A 25,839-nucleotide genomic window follows, 5' to 3' on the forward strand; every position below is an offset into this window, starting at 1 on the left:
TTATTTCTTTCTCCCTAGACATCCCTTTTGTGAGAAGAAAGAGAGGAGGGAAGATGCTCTGTGATGCTGCCAGTAATGCTGACCAGTCGTGGTGCTGTCACCTCCTTGGCTGTCTTTGCAATCTGTTCCCAACTGAGGTTTCCGTTGCAGTGTAATTGACCACTCCAGAGGCCACTGAGGGCTGTCAGGATGAGCTATCCTTCCACCCTAGGCTGTCACTGCCAGGTAAACATGCATCCCTGCAAATGCAAGTGCTGTGTAAGAAAAATGATTGGTGGCCGGGTGTGGTGGCTGATGCCTGTAATCCCAGAACTTTGGGAGGCTGAGGCAGGAGGATGGCTTGAGCCCAGGAGTTTGAGACCAGCCTAGGCAACATGGTGAGACCCCATCTCTGTAAGAAATAAACAACAACGACAACAAAAATTAGCTGTCATGGTCGTGAGTGCCTGTAGTCCCAGCTACTCAGGAGGCTGAGGTGGGAGGATCACTTGAGCCCAGGAAGTCAAGGCTGCAGTGAGCTATGACTGCACCACTGCACTCCAGTTTGGGCGACAGAGCAAGACCCTGTTTCAAAACAAAAAAAAAAAAAGATAATGAGGCCGGGCGCGGTAGCTCACGCCTGTAATCCCAGCACTTTGGGAGGCCTAGGCGGGTGGATCACGAGGTCAGGAGTTCATGACCAGTCTGGCCAAGATGGTGAAACCCCATCTCTACTAAAAATACAAAAATTAGGTGGGTCTGGTGGCAGGTGCCTGTATTCCCATCTACTTGGGAGGCTGAGGCAGGAGAATCGCTTGAACCCGGGTGGGAGAGGTTGCAGTGAGACGAGATCGCGACACTGCAGTCCAGCCTGGGCGATAGAATGAGACTCCATCTCAAAAAATAATAATAATAAAAATGAAAAATGTTTGGCATGTCTGGGCAGAGAGCCTCTGGTCCTAGAATTGAGTTGACCCAGAGAGAAGTTACCCTACTGATTCACCCTGCAGTGCAAGTGCCTACCTCGTCTGCATGGCTTTCTGAGATCTCAACTGTGTGGTCTTCTCTCTGCTGTTGGGGAAGGCTCACTGAGCCAACATTAAATTATTCTGAGCTAGACTGTTTTGTCAGCTAGCAGCAATTACCCTTCTACTCTCCTCACACTTCCCAACCTCAAATATCCCCGTCAGTCATCCACCGACAGAGATGAAGAATCCACAAAATGACCAAGGAGCTGGGGGAGGAAAGGGCTAGGGTGACGAGCACGTAGGGCCGGCTGTTGTCAAGGCGTTTCTCGCCATCTGCTATTTCACTTCAGAGACCGAAACTCAGTTAGTTGGGTAAGACTGGGAATGTGATTTTTAGCAATGTGTTCGTTTAAATAGAACCCCGCTATAAAAACAATTTGGAGGATTATGATTCGTTTTTGAATGAGAACTAGTTTTAATGGAATTTTTTATGTGCATTCCAATCATGACTAAAATCCGCATCATGATCAAAGTCTGCCTGAGTACTGTATGTGCTTCATGAGTTGTGCTCTAACCATTAGAAACCCATGTTTATTCAGTGTGATGCCCTGCACTGAAAGTGGTGGTTTTCTCTCGTGGGGAAGCAGAGTGTATTCTTAGAACTGTTATAATGGGCTTTATTTCTTGAAACAGTTTGATAAGTATTTATTAAATGCCTACTGTGTGCAAGTGTTGGAGATTCAGATGCAAAAAGGATAAGGTCCTGGTTTCAAGGAGTTTGCTGTTTAGTGGGTGTATTAGGCTGCTCTGACTGCCGTAACAAAATACTATGGACTGGGTGACTTACACAACAGAAATTTATTTTCTGACAGTTCTGGAGGCCAGAAGTCCAAGATCGAGGCACCATCAGGGCTGGTCTGGTGAGGGCTCTCCTCCTGGTTTGCAGAAGGCTGCCTTCTCCCTCTGTCCGTACATGGCTTTTCCTCTGTGCCCTCACAGAGAGAGATCTCTTATGTCTCTTCCCCTTCTTACAAGGACACCACTTCTATTGGATTAGGGCCCCACTCTTAGGACCTTATTTAGCCATAATTACCTCCCTACAAGGCCCTATCACGGAATAGAGTCACATTGAGGATTAGGACTTCAACATATGAATTTTGGAAAGGAACACAATTCCGTCCACAACAGTCAATAAGATAGAATTTTAACTCTGAGGCCAGGCACAGTAGCTCTCACCTGTAATCCCAGCACTTTGGGAGGCCGAAGCAGGGGGATTGCTTGAGGTCAGGAGTTTGAGACCAGCCTGGCAACACTACAAAAAATTAAAAACAAAATTAGCCAGGTGTGATGGTGCATGCCTGTTGTCCTAGCTGTTCAGGAGGCTGAGAGGGGAGGATTGCTTGGGCCTAGGCGTTTGAAGCTGCAGTGAGCTATGATTGCACCATTGTACTCTAGCCTGGTCAACAGAGTGAGACTATCTCTAAACTTTTTTTTTAATTAAAAAATTTTAACTCTGCTCTGTTACAAGGAGAAATGTCTTGGGTATGAACATAGCAAGATCCCATCTCTACAAAAATAAAAATAAAACACAAGCCAGGTGTGGTAGCATGCACCTGTAGTCCCAGTGATTTGGGAGACTGAGGCAGGAGTGTCACCTGAGCCCAGGAGTTCAACCTGCAATTAGTTACGACCACACAGCTGCACTCTAGCCTGGGCAACAGAGCAAGACCCTATCTCTAAAAAAAAAAAAAATTAATGAAAGAAGATGCAATTTGAAACACCTTTCTCAGATGAATTTTGTGAATTTATTTGGAAACTTTTGGGGAAAAGAAGAAAAGTTGAATACAGAAATAGAAACTGGTATTGTAAAAGGAAAGGGTAGGACAGGCCGCTTGGGAGAATGGGTCAGTAGTAAAAATAGAGCATGCCTTGAATCTGGGATGAGCAAGCAGGGTGACAGAGAAGGGGAGGTGACCTGGGGTAACTGAGAGCTCTCTCCACACAGCAAGAAGTTGCAGCTGAAGGATGTGGTCCATGAGAGATCCCAGGGCATGGACCAGAGGCAGAAAGAGGATCTTGTCAGTAACCTCAAAAACTCAGATTAGGTCCTGAATTTACATCTCTGGTCTTTGGTTTAGGTTTGTAATTAAAAGATGAAAGCACTTGGCTTCCTTGCATAAGCGACTTTGGTTTTGCCATGGCTGTCTACCTGTGTTGGCCAACATGGGAGCCCCGAGTCACATGAGGCTCCTGAGCATAGGGAACCAGGCTCATCGGAAGTGAGACGCACTGCAAGAGTGAAATACCCGCTGCATCTGGGGGACTTAATGCATGGAAAAGAACATGAAATACCTCATCCATATTTTTGGTATTGATGACGTGTTGAAATAATATGTTAAACACATTAGGCTAAATAAAGTATGTTGTTAAAATGGATTTTGCTGATTTCTTTTTACTTTCTTTAACATGGCTATTAGAACTTCACTTGCACAGGTGGCCCACGTTGTGTTTCTGTTGGACGGCGCTGGTCCAGGCCCTTGTTACCCCTACCTTTTGTGTACTTTGAATTTTCTTCCCTCTCTCCTCTCTCTCCAACACCAGCAGCAGCAGGAGCAACAAAACACCAGTCTCTGAAGTGCATGCTGGCCACTGTATCGCCTCCCACCCTCCTTGCTGTGGTTGGTTCGGACCCCTGGGCTGCTGTCCCAAATTCTTTGACGATTTCAGCACCTGGATTACAGCCATGTTTTCCAACAATATTCCTGGTCTCCAACACTATTTCTCAGCGATTTCAGCATCTGTGGATAATTCTTCCAGCGCTGTGGCTCCAGGTTCTGCTCTCAGCTCAAATGATCTTATCCTCCACTCTCCCTCAGCCCTTCTTTTCCACAGTCACACTCTGCACTTAATACTGATAACCCCAAAACTACACTGCCCCAAGCTCAGTTTTAAGCGTCACGTTCTCCAGCCCCCACCTCCTCCTTCCCCTTCAGTGCCTTTAGTACGGGGACTTCAATGATTCCCTGACATCGCTGGGACCTCCGATATGTAGCTCCTATTTCCTGTTCACGTCTGTTACCTCCCTCGTGCCCTCATTTTTCTCCTAACCCCATTGGGCTCCAGAGTCCATCATCGTAGCCCTTCCCTTCTATGTGCTTTGCTTCCTTTGACCCCCACTCTGTGTCGTACCCGCCTGGTAAACCCCAGCCCTGGTTAAATCCACCTCTCCTCTTTCTCCATGTCAGCACCTGGACAGCTGAACTAAGCCGTAGAGAAGCACAGGTGAGGCTGAGTAGTCTCTCCCAGGTTCCCGAGCACTAAGCTGGGTGGGCTCTAGGTTGGCCTGGCTGGAGATCCTGCACTTTGTGTATGTCCCTAGCCCTCTCTTTCCCTCATTTATTTCACATCGTGCCCTCTCTCCTTAAACCCTGAACATCTCCTCACTCTCAGCTGATGACCTTGCTCCTTACTTTACTGTAAAAGAGATACTGCACTTTCAGAAGACAACTTCTCGCCTTGGGCACTCCCACAACCACATCTACCCACCTCACCGGATCTGCAGCCACACACCCTGCCTTCCCCTTCACCAGGTATAAATTATGCTGGGGCAAGGCTGTGACTCCTCCCAGCTCTAGACCCCTACTTCCTGACTCCTCAGTTATTTGCTTTCTATCCATGTATAATTCTTATCCATGTATCACTTCTCAACCCCACAGCCCCCAAGAGGGTTGTCTACACTCACTGTCTTCACCTGTTCTCCTCCCATTCTCTCTCAACCACTTGCATCAGGCGTTCATTTTGTCCAGTCTGCTGAAAATACTCCTACCAAGGTCAGCAATGGCTCCACTCCCATGGTCAATATCAAGTTCCAGGTCTCAGCCCACTTGGACTTGCAGTAGAATTTAGCCCAGTTGATTCCACTTTCTTCCCCTTGAACTCGTTCTTACTTGGCCTCCTGGGAGCGCTTCTTCCCCAGTTGTCCTCCTGCCTCTCTGTCAGGCCATCCGCAGTTTCCTCTCCTTCTTCCTCCTCATCTCCCCAGCCTCTAACTTTGAAATGCCTCAAGGCCCAGTCCTTGAATGTCTTCTCCTTTTTAATGGCCCGTATTTCACAGATACTCTCATCTTGCCTCACAGATACCCTCATCTTGCCTCACGGCCTCAAATTCCACCTGTTTGCATACAACACCCACATTTATATCCCCAAGCTACAACTTTCCCCCGGCTCCTGACGCTCCCCTGGACATGGCCTGGCTGCCTCACAGGCTTCTCGAACTCCACAGGCCCTGCTAACCCGCTTCACCTGCACCTGTCCATTCAGCAAATGGCTAAACACGTATTCTCTCTTTCTACCGCAACACGTATCTCTTCCGTCAGTGAATCAAATCAAAGACCTCCCACCAGATAGTACTACCTCTGCCACAACCTGGTTTATGCTAACATCCTCCCTGTGTCTAGGCCAGTGCCTTCACCTCCCGCCTGGCCTCCTCCTTCCTGCCATGGCCCCTAGAGTGTCACCTGAACACAGGGGCCATACCGAGGCTGTTCACGCCTCAGTCCCCCAAGTTAACCACATTCCTCCTCTCAGAACCTCCTGTGGTTTATTGTCTCACTGGGGGTAAAAGCACCAGCCCACAAAGCCCGTTTGGACCTGGTCGCCAAAGACCCCTGCCTTCAGCACCTGACTGTTCTCCTTGCCGGGCCGTTCCTGCCTTGCTGGCCTTTCTGCAGTTCTTCACTCCTGGCTGCCTCCTGCTTCTGGAACTTCGAACTTGCTGTTTCTTTTGCCTGGAATACTTTTCCCCCAAGAACCTGCTGGCCTCGGTCGCCTACTTCCTTCGTGTCTTTGCCCAAGTGTGACCTCATGAGTGAGACGTTTCCCATCACACTATGGACGATGGAACCCCCAGGTCCCTGCCACTCCTTTCGTTTAATGCTGCTTTACTTTTTTCCATAGAACTGTTCACGCACTGACATCAGTTTGATTGTTGTTGCTGTTGTTGTATTTTGCTTGACTGCCTCCCCACTGGGATGCAGACTCCACCAGGCCGGCACTTTGTTTTATTTACTGCCATGTCCCAGTGCCTAGCACAGTGCCTGGCATGGGCTAAATGTGTGGGGGGAGAATTTGGGGAACATGGTGGTCTTACTTGCAAACTTCTAACAAGGCCTGGTCTCTACAGCAGGGCTTTGGTTAGGTATGACAGGGCATGCGAGCTCTCATCCTGTGTGGGTTCTTATCCGGGTCTCTGTCTACTAATTATGAAGTAAAAGGAAGCTCTCCTCCAGTGAAAGTAATTTCCTGCATCCCATTAGAACAGCTGAGGGAAGTGTCAGTGGGATAGGTGTGATTGGGACCACGGAGGCAGTGTCCTCCTGGGTGCCTGGATCACATCGCTGGAAGGAAACACCTGTTTCGCCAACCCAAAGGCTACCTGCTGGTCCAGGGTCCAGGCCCGGCTGTACTGAGATCACAGCTCAGGGCCCTGCACATGCTGGGGCTCTGCTGACTTGATTCTAGAAATGTCTAATATCACCAGAGCCATTCAAGTGCCACAAAATAACACATTTATGTATTATTCCGCTTCAGGTGAGCTCAGGAGGAAAAGACAGATATCTATTCACTAAAAATATTCTTTTGATTGGCCGGCACGGTGGCTTACACCTGTAATCCCAGCACTTTGGGAGGCTGAGGCAGGTGGATCACCTGAGGTCGGGAGTTCAAGACCAGCCTCACCAACATGGTGAAACCCCGTCTCTACTAAAATACAAAAAATTAGCCAGGCATTGTGGCACGCGCCTGTAGTCCCAGCTACTCAGGAAGCTGAGGCAGGAGAATCGCTTGAACCTGGGAGGCGGAGGTTGCAGTGAGCTAACATCTCGCCACTGCACTCCAGCCTGGCGACAGAGCAAGTCTCTGTCTCAAAAAAAAAAAAAAAGTTATTTTGATCAACTTCTTATGGACAAAGTTCAGAAAGCAAAGAACAATGTTTTACTACATACACATACACATGCATGCACACAAACTAGAAAAAAAATTTTTTTTGAGTGCTTTGTCTGGCATCTGGCGATGGTGTTTCCCGCACCATCTGGCCTGTGGTCTGTGGGGACGTACATACGTCTTGTTAGGGCTCTCCATCCAGTCCACACATCAATGGCTTGCCTGGCTTACGTAGTCTGAGCAGGTGCCCAGCTTTGTCGCAGATATTGAAGCCGTGTAAAATAAATGCCTTTTGATTGTTCACACTTTAAGCAATATTGGTACAGTATTAAACCCATTGTCCCAGGCACTCCCTCTCCTTACTGCTTATGGCACTTCATGTATTAAAAAATTACAGTGGCAGCATTGCCCAGACATGCGTTTTGTCATCAAGTCTTAATGCAGTCAACCTGGTCCCTCAGGCAAATGAATGCAGGCACAGAAGATGAAATGATTTTCAAAATGCCATTAGGAAAGCTCAGGCCAGAACTGGAAATGGGTCCCGCACAGGGCACTCGGCCACTCTTGCCTGGCCATCTCCTTTTTGGCACTAAGCCACAAGCACACAATGATATAGAATGAATGGTTATCACTGGGGATCCAGAAGGGTCATTCAATCAGTTCTCAGTCTTATCAGGTCTAAGTTCCTTTCTTATCAGGTCCTAAAGGCCTAATCTTATCATTGTGACAAAGATAACTGTAGAGTCTGTTAAACTTTTTTTAAATAACATGAAGATTATGACTTATAGCTGAATTTCTCCCTTTTATTCCAATTCAACAATTTTCATGGCTTTTTGTGTTTGTTTTGTTCTGGACATATTTACAGAAAATTACCTGAAGAGTTCCAGCCTGAGGCCTCCTCATGGATGGGTCAAACGTGACATCATTTGTTGTTGAGGAACCCACGAACATCTCAACTGGCAGGAACGCCTCAGTCGGGAATGCACATCGGCAAATCCCCATCGTGCACTGGGTCATTATGAGCATCTCCCCAGTGGGCTTTGTTGAGAATGGGATTCTCCTCTGGTTCCTGTGCTTCCGGATGAGAAGAAATCCCTTCACTGTCTACATCACCCACCTGTCTATCGCAGACATCTCACTGCTCTTCTGTATTTTCATCTTGTCTATCGACTATGCTTTAGATTATGAGCTTTCTTCTGGCCATTACTACACAATTGTCACATTATCAGTGACTTTTCTGTTTGGCTACAACACGGGCCTCTATCTGCTGACGGCCATTAGTGTGGAGAGGTGCCTGTCAGTCCTTTACCCCATCTGGTACCGATGCCATCGCCCCAAGTACCAGTCGGCATTGGTCTGTGCCCTTCTGTGGGCTCTTTCTTGCTTGGTGACCACCATGGAGTATGTCATGTGCATCGACAGAGAAGAAGAGAGTCACTCTCGGAGTGACTGCCGGGCAGTCATCATCTTTATAGCCATCCTGAGCTTCCTGGTCTTCACGCCCCTCATGCTGGTGTCCAGCACCATCTTGGTCGTGAAGATCCGGAAGAACACGTGGGCTTCCCATTCCTCCAAGCTTTACATAGTCATCATGGTCACCATCATTATATTCCTCATCTTCGCTATGCCCATGAGACTCCTTTACCTGCTGTACTATGAGTATTGGTCGACCTTTGGGAACCTACACCACATTTCCCTGCTCTTCTCCACAATCAACAGTAGCGCCAACCCTTTCATTTACTTCTTTGTGGGAAGCAGTAAGAAGAAGAGATTCAAGGAGTCCTTAAAAGTTGTTCTGACCAGGGCTTTCAAAGATGAAATGCAACCTCGGCGCCAGGAAGACAATTGTAATACGGTCACAGTTGAGACTGTCGTCTAAGAACTGTGAGGGAAGTTGTGGATAAAAATGGTGGAGCACAGGTCATTTTTAGTTTGTGCTTGGAATATGACTTAAGTATCTCCTAAATGTGATACAGAAGGACATCTCATCCCATATGCATGAGATACTAATTAATGATGAAATTGAACTCTTGTACTGTATCTTCTGGAAATGACCTGTCATTTCTGTACTTGACAAAGACTCTATTTCTTTCAGCTCTTTTGGCAGCATCTTACCATGAACCATAAAAATGACTTTTGCAGGAAGATTTACAGATGTGTACGGGACAAGGTAACAAAACTATTTGTTGGAACTTGAGGAGGCAGCTTGATGTAGCAGGAAGAACAAGGGTCGCTTCCTGTGTGACCTCAGGCAAGTTGTTAAACCTCTCAGAGCCTCATTTTCTCACTCATAAAATGGTCGCGGCAATAGTCTATACCTCCTTGGTCTGCTGTGAGGATGAAATGAGAAGATGAGGCTTGTAAAGTACCTGGCACATTGTGGATGTTCAACAAATATCAGTCTCTCCTCACTCCCTTCAATGGTAGACAAGATATAAATTTTTGTTTTGTAAAGCACACACACACACACACACACAGCTCTATCATGCACAGAAGTTATTATGTGTTTTTACACATTGAATGTAAATTTACGAAGGTCTTCTTCTTGCTTGCAGCATGAAAGCATTTCATGGCATTACACCTCTATTGAAAAACATCGCGGATGTTATGATCTAACAAGCCGTGTGCTAGTGCATCATTTCAGGTTGTGAAGAAATACATTTGGCCACCAGTAGAGGAGTTTCTCGTGGCTCCCCTTCCCTCTGTGGGAATACTAGATGAAATGAAAGTCTGTGTTTTGAAATCCTTTGATTGCATAAACATTTTTACGAATGGAGTTGAATTTATGACTTCCTGGGGGTGACTGGGACCTTCCTCCCCCATGAAGAGGTGGGTTATTTGTAGCCAGAGTTCTCACCTGCAGCCAAGTGCGGGTCTCTGCACCTGTCTGCCTCCTCTCCTCCTGAGGCTTTTTTTTTTTTTTTTTCATCACACCTGGAAGGAGGCTCAGTGGCAAGGGCTAATGAAAATGTGGTCACATCCTGGAGGACTCTGATATTTTTGCTCATGACAGATCCTTGCATGACTTCCTCAGAATCTTTACTCAGCACTCCAGGGTGGGCTCTGCCTCTTGCCTGCCATGAGTTGCCCTCCAGACACTGCACGTCCTGGGTTTTAGCTGTGAAGCCCGTCGCATAGCTATGTTTATTTCCTTCTGTCCCTTCTAGGAGTTCCACAAAAGGGCAATATGTCACATGATTCTACAGGTTGTAAAATGTTCAAGTCCATAGAAATGAGCCCGATCGTATTTATTTTAACCATTTGCTCTTTAAAAGGTCAGAGAGGCAGTGATGTAATGGTTCTCTGTTGCTGCTTGTCCTTCCCCATCCTCTTCCTTTCTCAAAAGAAATGATGTGGGGCAGCTTCGCTGGGGGAGAGGAGTCTGTCCCCTCGAGCAAGGACCCCACTGCCAGCCAAGCTTGGATGCAGGAGGCTTTTCAGTGGGTGACAACATCTGATTCAGAAACAAGGCAGCTTTGCTTTCAGGAGCCCAGATGGGGTGTGGAGCAATGACATTTAGAATGATCTTGTTTTTGGTTGAAAACAGAGCATTTTCCCTGGGAAAGAACAGAATATGGAGATCAGAGCAACTCCCCTCTGTTTCCTGTCCTCTCCTGTGTGTGCTGTGTGCTGGCCTCTGGGGTAGGGAAAGGGGGCCAACCTCGTCTCATCTCTAAGGGGATCTTAGTCTCAAAGAGGACCTTAAAGACTATCAGATACAAGGAATTTCTACTAAGGAAAATATGGTGAACTAATAGGAAGCCCCTATTTATTGTTTTTCTGCAGATAAAGTGGGGAAATCGAATGTGATAATGAATATAAAAATTATTCTAACCTTTTAAAATGATGCCTTACCAAGAGGTAGGAGGTAGGATTCAGAGTTTGGCAGGGTTATAAAGACTAATTTCTTTCTCTCTTCCCCCAAACCCATTCCCAAAGTGAACTGTAAGGTTAAAACTATAACAAGAAGATTTAAGTAAATTTGCAAATATGTAGAGAATACTAAATCATTTGTATCCTTTAGGCATTCAGACAATTTGCCTAAGTCATTGTAGGTTACTAGGTGCCACTTCCGAGAATTCCCTGGGGATGGGGAGGAGATTGTTTGGATAATGCCTGTCCTAACTGAACGGGAAGGGTTTGTAGCATTCCTACTACAAAGATTCATGCACAGCCTTCTCTGCAGAACACCATGATGTGGACAAGGCAAAGACGGGGAAGCGGAAGCCGCTGTCTATGTCATAGGAGAGAGAGACACCGCATAACTACAACACCAGGCTGCACACAAGTTTGTTTGACAAGTGTTAGGAACAAAATTGTGTGGCAGAGGTCACCGCAGCAGGGGCTCTTCCTGCCACCCCCATATTGCATGCAGCCTCTTCTGTTCCCTCCCCTGCCCACTGGGGTTTCTCCTCAGCACTCATCATGCCATATATCGATTTGCTTATTTGCTCGTTCTCTGTCTCTTCACGCTAGACTACAAGCTCCTTGAGGGCAGGGACGTAGCTTTGCTCACTGCTGTAGCCCCAGCTTATTTGCTGTGGTGGTCGAATCCACTGCACCCCTCTCTGGGCTGTTTCCTTTGTACATATAAATAGACTCAAATTGCTTCCACCTAACCAGAAGCCATTCCTTGCCCCACAGTCCTTTCCAGTTTCTATCTCCCCTCCCTCCCTTCCTTCCAAACCACCTTCTGGAAAGGCTCTTCCACACTCACTGTCCTGACTCTTGCCACAATTCACCCCTCAACATCCTGCCATTTGTCTTGCAGCCTGACCATCATAGAGAGATTGGTCCGGATAGGAAGGTGAGTAACTTCCACAGTGTCAAATCTGATGGGCTGTTTTCTACCTATGCCTTTTGTGGCATTTAATACCCACAGTCTTCCTGAAATTATCTCTTTTCTTGGATTCTAGTTTGCTACATTTTTCTCCAGCTCTCTTTTTGAATCCTATCTTCCTGATTGGAATCTTCTCACTTCTTTCCTCCCTCTTCTACTGCTCCTCCCTTAAATGGACACATTTTCCATAATTCAGTGGCTGGGCCTCTGCTCTCCTCTTTCTGAGAACTCTCCCTGGATCCTGATCCATAATCACCTGCTTATTAATGAACCTCAAATAGACATTTGCTGACCAGAACCCTTTGCTGGGCTTCAGTCCTGTGTGTCCAATCATCTAATGGACTTTTTGACCCAATGTCCTGCAGGTGCTTGTAACCCATTCATTTCCCCACCGTTTCTTTTTTCTTTTCTTTTCTTTTCCTTTTTTTTTTTTTTTTTTTTGAGACAGAGTCTTGCTCTGTTGCCCCAGCTGGAGTGCGGTGGCGTGATCTCGGCTCACTGCAACCTCCACCTCCCAGGTTCAAGCAATTCTCCTGCCTCAGCCTCCCAAGTAGCTGGGATTACAGGAGTGAGCCACTGCGCCGGGCCTGCCCCTATTCTTTTTTCAGTGAAGTACACCGCTGGTCACCCTGTCCCCCTTGCTATGCTATTCCCTTTGCACAGATTGCTCTACCTTTTTTTAATCTAGCAAACTCCATTTATCCATCTACGTCCAGCTCAAGCATTAGAGACTCAGGAGAGCCTCTGGAAGCTGAGTTCCTGGATAACCGTGCCATACCTTTTCTTTCCCAGACTTTCCACATCTTTCCCTTCCTCACTCTCAGCAAATGATGGCTGGCTCCCCTTTACACAACGGGAATAGAAGCAACTGGAAGAACTCTTCCAGACATCCCCGCTGTCCCCTCTGCTGACCTAGCTACATCTCCTTCATATCAGCCTCTCCCCTGTGTGCTCAGGGGGAACTCACTATGCCCCTCCCTGGCTAAGGTGATACCCTGGCTAAGATGCTCCAACCCCTTCCCCTGTTGCCTGCCCGATGGCATTTCACCAGCAATTCTCCCTCTCTGTCCTGCACCATCAATTTCAGTCCAGGATAACGGAGGACAGAATTTTCAGGAATCAGGATGGAGGAGGGTTGGTGAACAGCACCACTGGCCTTGACTAGCCTGCTCCCTGCCACACATACTGGTTGTTTCTCTGGAGACAGCATTGTATGCACTGAGATGAGCAACTGGAGAGCCACCAGCAGCCATCCCCTCTCTTTGTGCCTCACAGCTCCAGTGACTGATGGAGATGGAGATGGGATCGTTGGCTGCCTTCATGGAGTTGTTTAAGGAGCACTTAGAAGATGCTTTATGGGCGTCCCTACAATTTCACCATTAGAAGAGTAGTTCTGTTAGGCTGAAATTTGTCTTTTTACTCAACCTCTTCTTAAATTAGGAATCACTTCTGGAAAGGAAAACACATCAAGTCATACATACTTTTTCCTGTGCTTTTTCTCATGGAGAGGAGCAGCACAAGACAAGACACCCAGCTGTTCAGGCTGCTGAATGAGATGGTGAGGAGTGGGTGGTAGAAGTGAAGAAAGGAGGAGGTGGGAGCAATCAAGTATTTGCTTGCTTGATTCCACAAACAAGAAGCTTCTTTTCTCTTTAACCTAACATTTGACTGTTTAACTTTGCAAGGTTATATGGGAAACAAAAATCCTTGCTATGAAAACATTAGCAAATGTATCACTTATAAAATGGGTACCATCAGGCATCCCCCTGCTTAGCACCAGAGTCTCTCTTGCTGCCTCATCTACAGTTTTGTGGATCAGTCTTGTGATGCCTGAGAGTCAATGTGCAAACTGTCCTCGAACTTTAATTGATGATCTTGACAAACATTCAGGATTCTGTGAAGGTGGTAAGAGAGGTGTCACAGAACTGCTAAAATACACTTCAACTATTGATAAAAGAGCATGGAGCGGAGTTAGACCGGTTAGCAGCTGAATCAGAGGTAAATAAACAAGGATGATGATGAGATGGGAGCTTCCAAAAAGAAGCGTTTTAATATCAAATGTTGAAGAGAGGCTCTTGGGAAAACTGCTGAAGTCTTTAGATATTTTTGCAAAAATTACCCACTTTTTGATGTTCAGCAAAAGTAACCATTAAGTAAAGGCAGAAAAATTGGCTGGGTACGGTGGCTCATGCCTGTAATCCCAGCACTTTGGGAGGCTGAGGTGAGCAGATCACCTGAGGTCAGGAGTTTGAGACCAGCCTGGCCAACATGGTGAAACCCCATCTCTACTGAAAATACAAAAATTAGCTGGGTGTGGTGGTGGGCACCTGTAATCCCAGCTACTTGGGAGGCTGAGGCAGGAGAATTGCTTGAACCTGGGAGGCGGAGGTTGCAGTAAGCTGAGATCGCACCACTGCTCTCCAGCCTGGGTGATAGAGTGAGACTCCGTCTCAAAAAAAAGAAAAATTATGCCAAAAAATTAAGTACTTTTGTGGCTTAAAACAACAATGTATTGTCATTTCTCAAGGCTCCATGGGTTGATTGAGTTCAGTTTCTCATTTGGCGTCTCTTGTAGTTGTAGTGAGTTGTTGGCTGAGGCAGAAGCCACCTGAAGGCTTGACTAGGCAGGGCAATCGAGGTGGTACACTCACAAGGCTGGTCATTTCCTGGGGCTCAGCTGGAAAGGTGGACCAGAGTTCCTACACAAGGCCCTTTGATGTGGTTTGGGTTTCTTACAACATGGTGATTGTGTTCTGGAAGGAAGTCTCCTGAGACTTAGCTTTTCCTAAAGGCCAAAAATCAGCTATTGGGGTCTCATTTGCTTAAAATTATTGGCATGTTGTTGAAATTATAATGAGTTTTAGTAAAGCAAAATTAAAACAATTTTCATGACTTTAATTTCACTTTTTTCATGATTTTCTATGAAATTTTGGTCCTCATTTTAACAAGATTCCTTTTTAACAATCTTTTACTAAAACCAGTCATTCATGGATAAGGAGATCCTCTTACACTAATTATTTAAATGTGTACATATACATGTTCATACCAAGGGTTGAATTGTTAAAGCGAATTCAGAGTGACTTACAGATCTTACCCAACATGAAACTAATGATTCAAATGATAAGAGGCAAGTGCCAGGCACAAATGAAACACTCTTTTCTGGAGGAGACCAACAGTTTTAATTATTTCTGGGGTTTTTTTGGTCAAATTTCTCATGTTGCTTCTAGATTGTTTTCCAAATGTCATTTAGTTTTCTATCTGTACTTTTTGTGATTCTCTGAATTCTCTGTCAGACATTTCGGAGATCTTCAATTCTTCTGGGTCCATTGCTACAGCTTTGTTATCTCTTTTGATGGTGTCGTTTTCCCCTGAGTTTTCACAGTCCTTGCACTTCACGTCGATCCCTGTGCAATTGAGAAGATAGTCACCTCTGACAGTTTTTTAAGGGTTCTTGGTGGTGTCAGAGCTTTGCTACTTAGTATTGGAACTTAAACTCTGGTCTGTTGTTTCTTCCTGTTCTGAGTGAGACTTGCGGTGAGCACTGGAACTTAAACATTGCCCTGGAACTATATTGCTGCTCTGTCAACATTTCCCAGTTCAGGGAAGATGTAAGTGGGTATCAGAACTTAATCTTGAGCTTTTCGTTGTTTCCAGGCCAGGGGAGGGCTCTCGAGTATACCTAGGCTCGTGGAAAATGCAGCCAGGGATTTGGACCTCCCTGTGGATTGTGCCAGCCAGTCCCTTCACCATGGTGTCCCCACTGATCAGAGCTCAGAGTGCACCAGTACACCAGTTGCTGCAATCAGTGCTTGGCTTTTTGTCCCCAGTTCACCCCAGGTCATTCAGCTATCCTGGCATTCCCAGTGGTTCCTGTGGGACGGGGCCAGAGTGGGTGTCCCATGAAGATGACCAGATCAGTGGGGAGATAAAATGCTCACCTGTAATTCTCTCCTGTCACCTTGGAAACCATGGATCTAGAGACATTCTCTGAGTGACACTATGCCAGCTGGGAGTGGTGGCACAGTCCGAATTGATTGTTTCTCTTACCAGTTCTGGCTTCTTTCAATTCTGTGGACCTAGGGGGTTTCTCAGCTTCTCCCCAAAGTTCTGGTGAATTCAGGGTGGTGTTCTTGTCTTTGAATAGTTGGAATATATTTCTGTGGGGGGAAAGGTTCCAGAGAATCTTCTATTCTGCCATCTTGTTGAGCTCTCCCAAAATGTCCCCTTCTCCTACATTGGCACACGCTTTAGTTTCACATTGACTGATGAGTTTTGAGCAACGTATACAAAGAAACATTGTTCTCAAAGGAAACTGGTGAAGTTTGGGGGTGCCTCCATTTTGCACGTTGTTCATTACACGGGTAGAATATACTTATGTGACTACCCGTACCCTTTCTCCAGCTTCCCTCCCCCATAAACCTATAAATCCCAAATTTATTTATAATAAACAATCTTGACAGATTAGGTATATCCTGCTGGAAATAGGACTAGTTCACTGAGTATAACGTTTCTACAGAGCAGTCTGATTGAGGTCTTCAGCATCTTTGCAAGGTGCCCTGGTTGAGGTTATTTTTCCTGCAGGCATTCCTGTGGGGAAGGAGTGATTTGCAGGCTTGATGCTAACATTACCTGTATGGTACATTTTGGCCAACACCAGCCTGTTAATGCCTGAGGCAGAGGCCTCTGGAATGAGAAAACAGGACTAGAAGCCTGCCTACTTAGTAGCTTGGCAAGTGTCAACAAGTTAGTCTCTGTGACTGGTGACTTAGTTGGAGTTCCACCCAAAGCAGATCCTGAGACAAGGATTTAGTGCAAGTAATTCATGTGGCCATCATCCAGAGGAGCATGGGAGAAAGTGGGGAATTTAGACAGGGAAAGGAGGAAGTTAGCAAAGGGTGAGTGAAGGAGAACAAGGGCCCAGGACAGTGAGGCCCCACCTCAGAACTGCCCTCCTGGAAGGACGAAGGAGCCGTGGCGCTGACCCCCACCTCCTGCCCCTCAATAGGGAGCATCACTCCCCGACGTCAACTCCCAGCTCTTCCTGGCCTGCCCTGTGCTCAGGCCGAGCATGGCCTAAAGCAGGGAATATGTCTAGGCAGAGTGACACAGGGAGCCATGGGCAGGTACAGGATCTATCTGCAAGTGACTACAGGGGTGGCTTCAGGGCTGACCAATGGCATCTGCTATCATGGAATTAAAGTAACCTACCCCACGAAGTAGCTGTGCCAAGTAAGTGAAATAATGCACAAGGAAGTTCTGTGTAAACTTTCAAGCATCAAGCAAATGTTAGTTATTTCTTGAGGACATTATGTAAAGTGAAATAAGCCAGGCCCGGAAGGACAAAGACTGTATGATTCCACTCATATGAGGGGCTTAGAGTTGTTAGATTCATAGAGACAGAAGGTAGAATGGTGGTGGCCGGGGGCTGGAGGGAGGAGGGAGTGGGGAGTTAGTGTTTAGTAGGAACTGAATTTCAGTTTGAGGAGATGAAAATGTTCTGGGGATCTATTGCACAACAATGGGCATGTAGCTAACCCCACTGTACTGTATTCTTAAAAATGTTTCAGGTGGTAAATTTTATGTTATGTATATTTTACCACAATAAAAAAGTGAGTTATTGTACTTTCAAGGCACTCGGTGTGTTTCTCAGGATGCTGGGCAGCACATGGCCCCGAGACAGGTGCCAAGTCAATACTTGGGTGATGAAGGATGAAGACAAACCTCCTCTTCATCTTCACTCCAGTGAGTGGAGCACTGGCACTGTTGCCAGTGAGAGGCAAAGACACAAGGCCAATTCAACAACCCACCTCAAACCTGTATTTCCAAGTGAGTGCAGACTCCCCTGATTCCAATGAAGCTGCTGTTGAGGGCCGGATAGCAGCCACTCTTGGCTTTGCGGGCCGTACAGTCTGTGCTGCAATGACAACTCTGTGGGTGTGTGAAAGCAGACACTGCTTAGATGAACGAGGATGGCAGCACGCCAACAAATTCATTATGGACACTAAAAATTGAATTTCATGTAATTTTCATGTCATAGAAATTCTTTCTTTTCCCCTTCAACCATTTAAAAATGTAAAAAAACTATTCTCAGCTTGTGGGTTTTACAAAAACAGGTGGCAGCCAGATTTGGTAGTGGCCGGACTTTGCCACCTCCAGCCTGGAGTGTTTTGGGAATTCCCTGTTCTGAAATGGTCTCCAGTGTGGCTGCAGCACGTCCATTTGACAATCCTGACCTCGGTGGTGGCAAATCTTCCTTGTTTCCTGGTGGATTTAACTTTGCAGAAGGACCAGCAGACATCCTGACCCAAACCTGATGGATGAGATTGGTGTAAAGTTGAGAAATTCTGTTTTGGATTAATCACAAGGTGATTTAAAAAATGAGAGATTTTCTGTAGTAAGTACATTGCCTGTAAATAGAATTCCAATTCTACATGCTCAGGGACCATTTTGTTCACTTGTATCAAACTATATTCTCTGGATTCAGAGGGAATTATTGGAACTTTTCAGAGATCAGGAATAAAATGTTCATGCATGAGAATTTTGTGTTGGGCTTTTAGAAGGATGAGGATCTCACATATGGCTTCTGGGTACAGCATGAATAAAATGCAGTTGCTAACAAATTAAAAACCAGAACGTTCCTCATATTGGGTTGATTAGCACTTGCAGGTTCTGTACCATCACTATCCTTAACGAGGAACATAAGCCTTGTCCCAAGTTGCAGGATAAATATTTCAGGAACTCAGTTGCAAAGGTCAGTATTACATTGATTTATTGATGTATGCTTTTAATCAAATGAACCCTTTAGAATTAGTTGCCCTTAGGCAAATGTCAAAAGCTCAAAACATTCCTTAAAACACTTAAAACAAAATAATGACACAATAAAACATCATTAAAAATCCTTCAGGCTCATTAGCTCTAGTTAAAGATGGTTGAATGCTTATGATAATTGAATTGAGCCACTGAGCACTTCCTGTCTTTCTTCTTCCAAGAGGAGAGAAAATAGATGAGGGCTGAGAAGCAGTCTTCCTTCTGCATGTGACTAAGCTAGGAGCTTGCTAACCCAGTGAGTGCGTGACAATGCTGATAGTATTTTTGGAGGGTTTAGCATCCCCAAATCTTTTCTTTTATTTCTACAGACCAAGAACAAGGGTATTTCCCAGTTGAATTTTAGGCGTAGACATATGGAAAAGAATAATCTATATTATCTTTACATGGATAAAGCTGGCCTATCAGCCTAGTGGCCTGTGTCAGTCCTCGACGTCCAGCCATTTTCTCCTCCAGGACAGTGGCTCAGCACCCTCTCCCACAACGCTTCGAGCATTATCATGTTAGACAGTTCCTGCTTGCTTTGACTTCTCCTTGCAGACCTCCTGCCCAACTGGTATGGCCTGAAAGCTTGTGTACTCCCAGATTCATATGTTGAAATCCTAACCCTTCATGTGACGGTATTTGGAGGTGGAGTTCTTGGGAGGTAAGTGGGTGCTGAAGATAAGGCCCTCATGAATGAGATTAGTGCCCTTGAAAAGGAGGCCTCCCATTACCTCCCTCAGCCCTTCCACCACGTGAGGACACAGTGAGAAGGTACTGTCCATGAACCAGGAAGCAGCCCTCACCAGACACTGAATCTGCCAGTGCCTTGATCTTAGACTTTCCAGCCTCCAAAAGTGTGAGAAACAAATTTCTGTTGTTTATGAGCCACCCAGTTTATGGGACTTTGTGATAGCAGCCTGAACAGACGAAGACACCAACTTTTGATCATTTTCCTTATTTTTCATAAAGTTGCTGAACAGAAGTGAGGGAAGACGATGCCAGTGACAGCAGAACATTGCTGAGGGCTGCAGAAATATGACAGCCCCTGGGCCCCTGCACTTCCCCTCCCTGCACAGACAAGAGTATGGTGAAGAACGGAATGAAGTTATAATGCTTGGGAAGTGGCCTGTGAGGCCTGATGAGCCCATGCTCTTTCTCTCACGTGGTAAGAAATGACCTCGAGTGACCAGAGGGGCTCATCAGAGCTGATCTGAATTCAGTAAAAGGGCTGATGTGGAAGATGAGGCAGAGAGTGGGCCTTAGATCTCAGAAGTGTCTGTTGGATGATGGAGACCTTCACAGAGAAAACTTTCTCAGGAAGCGTTCCCAGCAGAGGTCTCAGCCCCTGGCTGATTCACAGCCTGGATTTAGAACGGAGATTGAGTCAGAGGAGATTCCACCTCTCCATGCATTCCCACAGTCCTGAAACTAGTCAAGCATTAGAACCAGAATTCAAACTGACGGTCTGAGCCCAGAGCTCTGCTCTTCATCTTACCCAGTATTACATTCATTCCCATATTGACTGAAGATTCACTTTCACTGTTATCATTAAAAGTAAGTTGAGAAATTGACATGTCATGTAGATGCTATGAGGAATCACTGGGGAGAGACTAAGATGTTCCTTCAAGCTTCAGATCTTTCAGAGAGATAAGTAGTGTGGAGTTGCACTGTTGGGAAACGAGTCTTGGTGTTCTGGCTCTTCACTCGTTCGCCTGCCTTCCTCCTCCAGCCCAGCTGCTGCAGTGTGGCATGTTACGCTTACACTTCATGGAGGAAATGGAACTGGGGCTGCTCCAATGTTCTCTTTTCAGGTTTTAATGGAAGGTTCTGCATTCAGCTGCACCAACACTGCTTGCAAACAAGAAAAGAACCGAGAGAGTGGAGAACGCTGTGCAGGGACTTGAGTATGGATTCCAGGGAGTATCTGGAAATTCCCACCTCACAGGTCCATCTCACCTGGTGGTTGTTCCTACTGAAAAAGGATCCCGTGGTCCTGTGTCCTGAGGGCCACAAACAGCATAAATGTTCCAGAGCAGAGCCTGGAAGTGGGAGGGTACAGAGGGAAGACATAAGAAGATGGGGGTGGAAGCATGAAGGGCAGTTCTAAAGTGTCTTGGGGAGAATAGGAGATAAATTAGATGATAATGCACAAGGCCAAGGGCATGGCAAAATAAGGAACCAAGAAGAATGAAACTGATTTGATGAAGATAAGGATTAACAGTACACACAGTTATGAATAAAAGATGCATTATGTAATAATTAGCAGGTATCTATAGGTTGGTGCAAAAGTTATTGCGGTTTTTGCCATTGAAAGTAAACGCAAAAACTCGCGACTACTTTTACAGCAACCGAATACATCTTCTTTCACCAAGGAGCTTAAATGTTTTAAAATAAACAAAATGTCGTTATGCACCCTACCTCCCTCCGCAGTTTGGAGCCCTTCCTTTTCCAGAATGATGCAGCCCAGGTCCCCCTACCCTTTGTTCTCAGCAGCAAGTCTCCGGAGAGGTTATATATATATATATATATAAACAAATAAATGATTTACCTTTTTGCCTTCCTGTGTACCACATTCAGATTTTGCTTTTGAAAATTCCATCAAGGCAGCTATGATGTCCATGTTTAATCTACTTATGTCTGCATCAACTGCTACCCTAACTTCTTCTCTTTATCACTCTCTTGCAATTAACATTTTGTCATACTTGTGTGCTACATAATATATAGTTTTTGTGTTTTTGAAGTCTATAAAAATCATATCCTATTCTATGTAGTTTTCTTTGTATTGTTTTTTCCACTCAGCATTATGCAGAGTGGTTCAATGTCTTTGTGTGTAGTGTAGTTCATTTATTTTGACTGCTAAAATATATTCCACTGAGTAAATATACTAGATTTTATTTATCCTCTTGTCAGTGGACTGTTTCCAGGTACTTTTTGAAATGTGGACATATTGCTATTTAAACAACGTTTCTATATATGTCTCCTTGTACACTTCCGCAAGAATTTCTCTTGGGTGTATACCTAGGAGTAAGATTACTAGGTCAGATTTATAAAACAATACCGAAGTGCTTTCAAGGTGGGCCAGTCAGATCAAGTGAACCAATTTACACTCCCATCCACGATATATGAGTCTACTTCCTTCACATTCTCTCTGTACTTCTCAATGTTTGCCAATCTGCAGGGTGTAAAATGGTATAACGTTGTGGGCTTAATTTACATTTACCAGATTACAAAAGTGGTTGAGCATCTTTTATGACTCTTAGCCATATGGTATACTGAGTTGAATAGAGTCCCTGCCTCCCCCAAAATTCCTGTCCACCTGGACCTCAGAATGTGACCTGATTTGGAAATAGGGTTTTATAGCTGTAATTAGTTAAATTATATTGATGTTATACTGGATTAGGATTGACCCTAAATACAATGACATATATCCTTATAAGAGAACCATGTGAAGACAGAAGTGATATGGTTTGGATGTGTCCCCACCCAAATATCATCTTGAATTGTAACTCCCACAATTCCCACATGTTGTGGGAAGAAAACTCTTTCTTTTGTAGATTGCCCAGTCTCAGGTATGTCTTTATCAGCAGCGTGAAAATGGACAAAATTGGTACCAGTAGAGTGGGGCATTGCTGAAAAGATAACGAAAAATGTGGAAGCGACTTTGGAACTGGGTAACAGGCAGAGTTTGGAACAGTTTGTAGGGCTCAGAAGAAGATAGGAAGATGTGGAAAAGTTTGGAACTTCCTAGAGACTTGTTGAATGGCTTTGACAAAAATGCTGATGGTGATAGGAACAATAAGGTCCAGACTGAGGTGGTCTCAGATAGAGATGAGGAGCTTCTTGGGAACTGGAGCAAAGGTGACTCTTGTTATGTTTTAGCAAAGAGACTAATGGCACTTTGCCTTGCCCTAGAGATTTGTGGAACTTTGAACTTGAGAGAGATGTTTTAGGGTGTCTGGTTGAAGAAATTTCTAAGCAGCAAAGCATTCAAGAGGTAACTTGGGTGCTGTTAAAGGCATTCAGTTTTAAAAGGGAAATAGAGCATAAAAGTTTGGGAAATGTGCAGCCTGACAATGAGATAGAAAAGAAAATACTATTTTCTGAGGTGAAATTCAAGCCGGCTGCAGAAATTTGCATAAGTATCGAGGAGATGAATGTTAATCCTCAAGACAGTGGGGAAAATGTTTCGAGGGTATGTCAGAGTTCTTCACAACAGCCCCTCCCATCACAGGCCTGGAGTTTTAGGAGGAAAAAGTGGTTTCGTGGGCTGGGGCCAGGGTCCCCATGCTGTCTGCAGCCTAGGGACTTGGTGCCCTGCATCTCAGTTGCTACAGCCATGGTTGAAAGGGGCCAACATAGAGCTTGGGCCATGGCTTCAGAGGGTGCAAGCCCCAAGCCTTGGCAGCTTCCATGTGGTGTTGACCCTGTGAGTGCACAGGAGTCAAGAATTGGGGTTTGGGAACCTCCGCCTAGATTTCAGAAGATGTATAGAAACACCTGGATGCCCAGGCAGAAGTTTGCTGCAGGGGCGGGGCTCTCATGGAGAATCTCTGCAAGGGCGGTGCAGAAGGGAAATGTTGGTTGGAGCCCCCCACAGAGTACCACCTAGTGGAGCTGTGAGAGGAAGGCCACTGTCCTCCAGACCCTGGAATGGTAGATCCACTGACAGCTTGCACCATGTGCCTGGAAAAGCTGCAGACACTCAACACCAGCCTGTGAAAGCAGCTGGGAGGGAGGCTGTACCCTGCAGAGCCACAAGGGCAGAGCTGCCCTAGACAATGGGAGCCCACCTTTTGCATCAGCATGGCCCCGATGTGAGACATGGAGTCAAAAAAGATAATTTTGGAGCTTTAAGATTCAATATGCCCTGCTGGATTTTGGACTTGCATGGGGCCTGTAGCCCCTTTGTTTTGGCCAATTTCTCCCATTTGGAATGGCGGTATATATCAAATGTCTGTACCCCCATTGTGTCTAGGAAGTAACTAGCATGCTTTTGATTTTACAGTATCATAGGTGGAAGGGATTGCCTTGTCTGAGATGAGACATTGGACTGTGAACTTTTGAGTTAATGCTGAAATCAGTAAAGAATTTGGGGGACTGTTAGGAAGGCATGATTGGTTTTTAAATATGAGAACATGAGATTTGGCAGGGGCCAGGGGTGGAATGATATGGTTTAGCTCTGTCCCCACCCAAATATCATCTTGGATTGTAACTCCCATGATTCCCACATGTCATGGGAGGAACCCAGTGAAAGGTGATTTAATTATGGGGATGGATCTTTCCTGCACTGTTCTCTTGATAGTGAATCAGTCTTATGATATCTGATGGTTTTAAAGAGGGGAGTTTCCTTGCGCAAGCTCTCTTCTCTTGTCTTCTGCCATATAAGACGTGCCTTTCACCTTCACCATGATTGTGAGGCCTCCCCAGGTTTATTGGAACTGTAAGTCCAATAAACCTCTTTCTTTTGTACATTGCCCAGTCTTGTGAAAAGTAACTAATACAAGAAGGATAAGTTGGAGTGAGGCATCTACAAGCCAGCAAACACTAAAGATTGCCAGCAACCTCCAGGAGCTGGGAAGAGACAAGGAAGGATTCTTCTCTAGTGCTTTCAGAATGAGCATGGCTCTGCCAGCACTCTGACTTTTTTCCCCTGGTCAATGTTAAAAAATTTCTCTAGCAAGTCCATAATGCTGTAATTGCCATAGCCTTATATAAGTCTTGATATCTGGAGGGGCAATTCCCTCTGCTGTTCATTTTGTTTAGGATAATAGAGCAACTGTTGCCAGGGGTCTCCCCAAATTCTTTTGGATTCATTTGCATTCTCCATTGCACTACCAGTTTTTTCTGGGAGTACTTCCTAATAAATTACTTTCACATGTATCCCTGTCTCAGCGTTTTCTTCAGAACGAACTTATTTTAAAAAACATCCCATATAGATTTTGGAATATCTTTTCAGGTTACATGAAAATACTGTTGAGATTTTGTTTTGGAATTATATAGAATGTATAGATCAGTTTTGGAGCACAATTGTGCCCTTATGATAAGTATTTTTTTACATGTGAATATGAAATATTTTTCCATTTATAGTTCTTTTAAAATAACTTTTAATAGTTTTAATAATTTTCTGAGTAATGGTCTTGCACATATTTTATTAGATTTATTTCTAGGCACCCTATAGTTTTTGTTGCTATTGTAGATGGTGGGGGGTTGCTATAATTATATTTCCTGTTGCTAGTACGTAGAAATGAAATTGATTTTATTCTTGGTTCTATTTTTTGTGTATGTGCCTGGAAACTTTTGGTTGAATTCTGGACACTGCATATAATAAATGTGACTCAGGAATCCTTTGTCAATCTAGAGAAGCCTAAGGACTCCTTCTTGAAGAATATTTTTAAATGCAGAAAATAAAATCTATGAGATTACAAAGAAACCAATTATATGAAAATGTAACTGTATTAGTCTGTTTTCATGCTGCTGATAAAGACATACCCAAGACTGGGCAATTTACAAAAGAGAGGGGTTCAATTAGACTTACTGTTCCACGTGGCTGGGGAAGCCTCACAATCATGGCAGAAGACAAGGAGGAGCAAGTCACGTCTTACATGGATGGCAGCAGGCAAAGAGAGAGCTTGTGCAGAGAAACTGGCATTTCTAAAACTGTCAGATCTCATGAGACCCATTCAATATCATTAGAACAGCACAGGAAAGACCCCACCCCGTGATTCAGTCATTTCCCACCAGGTCCCTCCTACAACATGTGGGAATTATCAGAGCTACAAGATGAGATTTGGGTGGGGACACAGAGCCAAACCATATCAGGAACCCTAGTTAAGAATGCTGCAGTTATGGGTGATATTATTATCTTCTTCCAGAGGTGTGTGCTGCAAGCTTTGGTTAGGAAGATAGAGTGAGTTTGATCATCTTAATCTAATCACGAACTGAGCTAACTTGAGGCTGATCTGCACTTTTGGAAGATGTTGTCTCTCTCTGATTTGCACTCCCCTGCTGGGGTACATCTCTCCGGAAGTTGCAAATAGGTGCTCATTTTAATGTTAGATAACTTTTAACCAAGAGAAAATCCCAACCACCCTGTGTTTTAGGGAATAATATATTTGGCAGAAGCAAATACATTTCCACAGATAATAGCCTCAGACAGATTGTAGATATCAAGACATTTAATCACAGGGTTCTGACATTTAAGAACTTGGGAGTTTGGAGTTTTGTTGGCTTCCAGAGATAGGCAGAACTTAATAAGCCAAATCAATTATTCTTTAGTTTTCTGCTGAAAAGGCTATAAATAGC

At 45.0% G+C, this 25,839-nt stretch overlaps 1 protein-coding gene across 2 annotated transcripts in view; it reads left to right on the forward strand.

Moving 5' to 3' along the window:
• MAS1 (MAS1 proto-oncogene, G protein-coupled receptor) overlaps nt 1-24,417 on the forward strand; it is a 32,699-nt gene extending 8,282 nt beyond the window's left edge. Inside the window, exons 2-3 of one of the 2 annotated variants that reach the window (XR_001718878.3) lie at nt 19-225; nt 3,086-3,392. Coding sequence is in view for 1 of the 2 variants with exons in the window: in XM_016956571.4 (XP_016812060.2) it covers nt 7,789-8,766 (978 nt within the window). In the remaining variant the exon portion in view is untranslated. Of the gene's footprint in view, nt 1-18; nt 226-3,085; nt 3,393-7,752 lie in introns of those variants that run through there. The other variant, XM_016956571.4, reaches the window with a different exon arrangement.
• Nucleotides 24,418-25,839: the final 1,422 nt, after the last annotated feature.

Source organism: Pan troglodytes, chromosome 5 (assembly GCF_028858775.2).
Source record: "Pan troglodytes isolate AG18354 chromosome 5, NHGRI_mPanTro3-v2.0_pri, whole genome shotgun sequence".
In the NCBI taxonomy this organism is placed as follows: Eukaryota; Metazoa; Chordata; class Mammalia; order Primates; family Hominidae; genus Pan; species Pan troglodytes.